The sequence below is a fragment of the Rutidosis leptorrhynchoides genome, chromosome 4 (genome assembly GCF_046630445.1).
Source record: "Rutidosis leptorrhynchoides isolate AG116_Rl617_1_P2 chromosome 4, CSIRO_AGI_Rlap_v1, whole genome shotgun sequence".
NCBI classification, from domain to species: domain Eukaryota; kingdom Viridiplantae; phylum Streptophyta; class Magnoliopsida; order Asterales; family Asteraceae; genus Rutidosis; species Rutidosis leptorrhynchoides.
Window position 1 is genome coordinate 579497886 of NC_092336.1, and position 3875 is coordinate 579501760.

At 38.9% G+C, this 3875-nt stretch overlaps 1 protein-coding gene across 1 annotated transcript; it reads right to left on the reverse strand.

Moving 5' to 3' along the window:
* Window positions 1-411: 411 nt before the first annotated feature.
* LOC139842830 (uncharacterized) lies at window positions 412-3107 on the reverse strand. The gene is made up of 5 exons (XM_071832934.1): window positions 2565-3107; window positions 1746-2087; window positions 1477-1662; window positions 681-1381; window positions 412-613 (listed from the first exon to the last, which is right to left on the reverse strand). Exons 1-5 carry the CDS (start codon window positions 3105-3107, stop codon window positions 412-414), a joined length of 1974 nt encoding a protein of 657 aa, XP_071689035.1.
* Window positions 3108-3875: the final 768 nt, after the last annotated feature.

Consider the following 3875-nt stretch of genomic DNA (forward strand, 5'->3'; position numbering starts at 1 on the left):
ATCACTTTTGAAAGAAAAGCGCTGCTCTAAGCGAATTAAAAGCGACGCTTTTGAACACAAAAGCGCCGTTCTTGGCTACTGTCCATTTTTGGTCCCCCAAACTCAGGTTAAAGCGCCGCTCCTGAAACGGAAGCGTCGCTCTTGAAGACCAAAAGCACCGCTCCTAGGACAAAAGCACCGCTTTTGTACCTGATTGCAGTTTTTCCAATATAAAGTCCATTTTGACCCATTCACAAGCTATTTTTGGTATTTTATAGTTTTACCCATATGCGTGCAATACAAAAATATGAAAATGCAACTAAGAAAGGAATATCATACAATCTTAAACAGAATGCAACTACGAGAAGCTATATACATAATCGTGGAAAGATTTTAACGAGTCTATCACCCGACTCTCATCCCCTTAAGATTTCAACTAATTCCAGGGTGGTAAATGTCCCCTCTCTTTGAGCTAAGGAAAACATTTTCATTACCGCCACCACTTAATATTGACATTAACCAATCATTTGTTACTTTGGTTTCATTGATTAACTCTTTAAGTTTGACTTTTTCATGTTTTGACAAGTTTGACACGAGGCGTTTTCTCAAGTGTTCATCCTTTTTAGATGAAGCCCTATGCACCCACCCAAAAAATTTTCTCATGGACTTGTCAACAATGTCATTTTGACCTTTATGTTTACCTCGAATTCCCTTGGTCAATCCTCCACCACCTTTTGTTGGTGAACCAACTTGCGTTGCGCTTGTGATGCACACTAGCAACTACTTGTGGTGGGGTCAATGATATTGATGGTGCTCTAACACGTTTTGTTCGTATGCTCATGCATTTCCCTTTGTCTCGAAGAGTCAATTTTTCGGTTCTAAAGTCAAAGAAAGAACCCGCGGTTGCTAAGAATGGTCTTCCCAAAACAAGTGGTACAACCGGATCTTCCTTTATATCAACAATAACAAAGTCAATGGGGATCTCCATGTCCCCTACCTTAACGATTAAATCCTCGGCAATCCCCACACTAGAGTTAATTGATTGATCAATTAGTTTAACTCCCATTGTGGTGGGTGAAAGATCTCCTAGGTCTAACCTTTTGTAAACGGAGTAGGGCATGAAGTTGATACGCGCCCCTGATTCAGCTAAAGATGTAAGCATCTCCGACCCGTTCACATTACATGGTATAAGGAAAGGTCCAGGATCACCCATTTTTGGTGGGAGGTTACATTTCTTCAAAATACCATCATACTCCTTCTTCAAGAAAGCGGTTGATGCTTGCTCAACATCTCCCTTTTTGGCCATGAGTGTCTTTAAAAATTTCCCATAGTTGGGCATATTCTCAAGCACCTCCGCCAATGGGAGTTTAACATAAATATTTTCATTATCGGATAAAGTTGACTTACAATCCACATCATTTAGATGTGTAGGAGGTAATGATTGAGGATGTGAGACCGGTGTCTCATTTTTCTCTCCTTGGTTGATGTAGCAAGAACCTCGACCTCGTTCTTTTGCTCCTTTGCATTCAATAAAGTTTCCACCTTTAACTCTTTTTCATCATATCCCAATTTAAATTGCTCAAAATAACCCTTTAATTCCTTGCACGACTCGGTAGCCTCCATGGACATTACAATCTCAACTTGATAAGGAATGAATGTTGCATCGTCCGAATCCTCCAAAAACTTGAATACCCCATAATCTATAGTATCAATTCCCAATGCTTCATCGAAATCAAACTTTTTTCTTCAACGTCGAATGCGAAAACTTGAGAATATTCTTGTTGCTCGTCTTCGGTTGAATCGATCGAGTTCACTTGAGCATAAGTATTGTTGGGGTTTGATGAACTCGCTTGATTTGGGTTCAGGTTGGTGGTATTGTTCTCAATAGGAATAACTCTCGCATTGTTTTGGTGGTTTTGTTGGTTGTTTCGGTTGTTGTGTGGGTTAACTTGGGTGTTTGAAGGTAAGGTTCCTTGTGGTCTTTTGGCAACTTGATTTGAAAGTCTTCCAATGACACTCTCAAGGTTTTGGAATGAGGCTTGTTGGTTTCGGATTTGTTGCTTCAAGAGATCATTCTCTTTCATTAGGAAAGCTTCGGTTGATTCTACCTTCTTAATATAATTTTGCATGATCTCTTCTAAGCTCTTTGTAGGTTGGGATTGTTGGAAGTTTTGTTGAGGTTGTTGATTGTAACCTTGGTTATTTTGTGTTTGAATATAACCTTGGTTGTTTTGATAATTCGAATTGGCTTGGTTGTTATAAGGTTGGTTGTTGTAAGGTTGTTCGTTTTGGTATTGAAAGTTGTTGTTTCGGCTTTGGTTGTAGTTGTTATTATAACTTTGGTTTCGGTATTGGTTTGTGAATCCAGGTGGTGTATTGGTTTGGTTGTTGAATGACACTTGTTTTTGATTAGGATTGTAGTAGCCTTGGTTCAATGTTCCTCCCCGTTGATAGTTTTGATTACTCACATAGTTCACATGAGCATCCGAATTCATGGGAATATCATCTAGATCAATATTGTTGCATTGAGTAATTTGAGGACAATTCTTCGTGAGATGAGGACCCTCGCATCGTTGACAACCCACTTGCATTGCAACTACTGTTTGTTGGAATTTTCTCAACTCTTTCCCAAATGTTTGAAATTGATTGTTCAAGCTTGCAAGCATCACTTGTCCATTATCACTCTCGACTTGTGCTACACTTTTCATTGTTAAATCTCGCGGTGAAGGTGCCCATTCATATGTGTTGACCGAGATATCTTCTAACATAATTTCAGCCGCATTTGGTGATTTGTATATAAATACCCCACCGGATGAAGAATCAAGATATTGCTTCATAAAAGTATTACAACCCCGATAAAATGTATTGATGTACTCCTTCTTTGTCAAACAAGCTCTTAGTAGCTTCTTGAATCGTACCCATGCATCATACAAACTCTCATCACCCCGTTGGGTGAACCCATTAATCTCCATTCTTAATCGTTCAACTTTTGAAGGTGGGAAGAAGTGATTAATAAACTCGTTTGTTAATTCTTGAAAAGACCTTATGAAATCGGAAGGCAAACTTCTCATCCAAGCTTTTGCGTCTCCTTGAAGTGTGAAGGGGAATGCCTTAACTAAAAGCGTCATCGGTGACGTTTTTGGTTTTGTAAATATCACAAAGATCATTGAAGTGTTGAATATGTTCAAACGGATTCTCATCTATCAACCCATGAAAGTATGTATCCTTGATCAACGTGAAGAAGTTACCCTCGATCTTCCAATTATCCACTTCAATTGGTGGTTTTGTAATAGCCGGTGCTATCAATGTTGGTGCAACCAATCTAGCGTTCCACATTGATGTGTCGTTTGGATCATTTAATAATTCTTGAACAACCGGAGGACCTTGGTTGATTAGATTACCCTCTTCATCGTGAATCGGATTACCGTTTGGATCCATGTCATCTAAACAAAATGGCAAAGCTTCGAAATTCTTTCTTAATACCCTTGCTTATCTACGATAATAAACCCCGTGCACGTGTCTTTCCGGATCGGAGAATGGATGTGTGAACTCTTGATCCTTGTGAGACCTTGTTTTCATACACCAAAGGCACCTATCTTTCAATCACAACACAAACACAAGCGGTTTTTCCAAATAAAAATAATATATAAAATGCGAAAAGTAACTTCCGTAAGGGTAAACCCCTACGAAAAGGTCGAACAATCAAAAGTTTAATCCAAACACCTAACTAGGCTAACCACTCCCCTGCAGCGGCGCCAAGAAAGTGTGATGGTGTGATGCTATGCATAACTTTTACCCTCTAAATTTATATATGATTCAAACACTAACAATTAAGCACACATAACTAACGAGCATTTAAAACCCGATTATTATAGTACTTTAATGCAAGAATTCTT

Excerpts from the sequence above, each read along its gene's own strand:
- LOC139842830 (XM_071832934.1), bottom strand. The coding sequence starts at position 3,107 with ATGACGCTTTTAGTTAAGGCATTCCCCTTCACACTTCAAGGAGACGCA. Across the intron at positions 1,663-1,745 it reads AGCAACAAGAATATTCTCAA|TTTTTGGAGGATTCGGACGA; the intron begins GTTTTCGCATTC and ends GGGGTATTCAAG. Across the intron at positions 1,382-1,476 it reads AGCAAAAGAACGAGGTCGAG|TCAACTTTATCCGATAATGA; the intron begins GTTCTTGCTACA and ends GTGGATTGTAAG.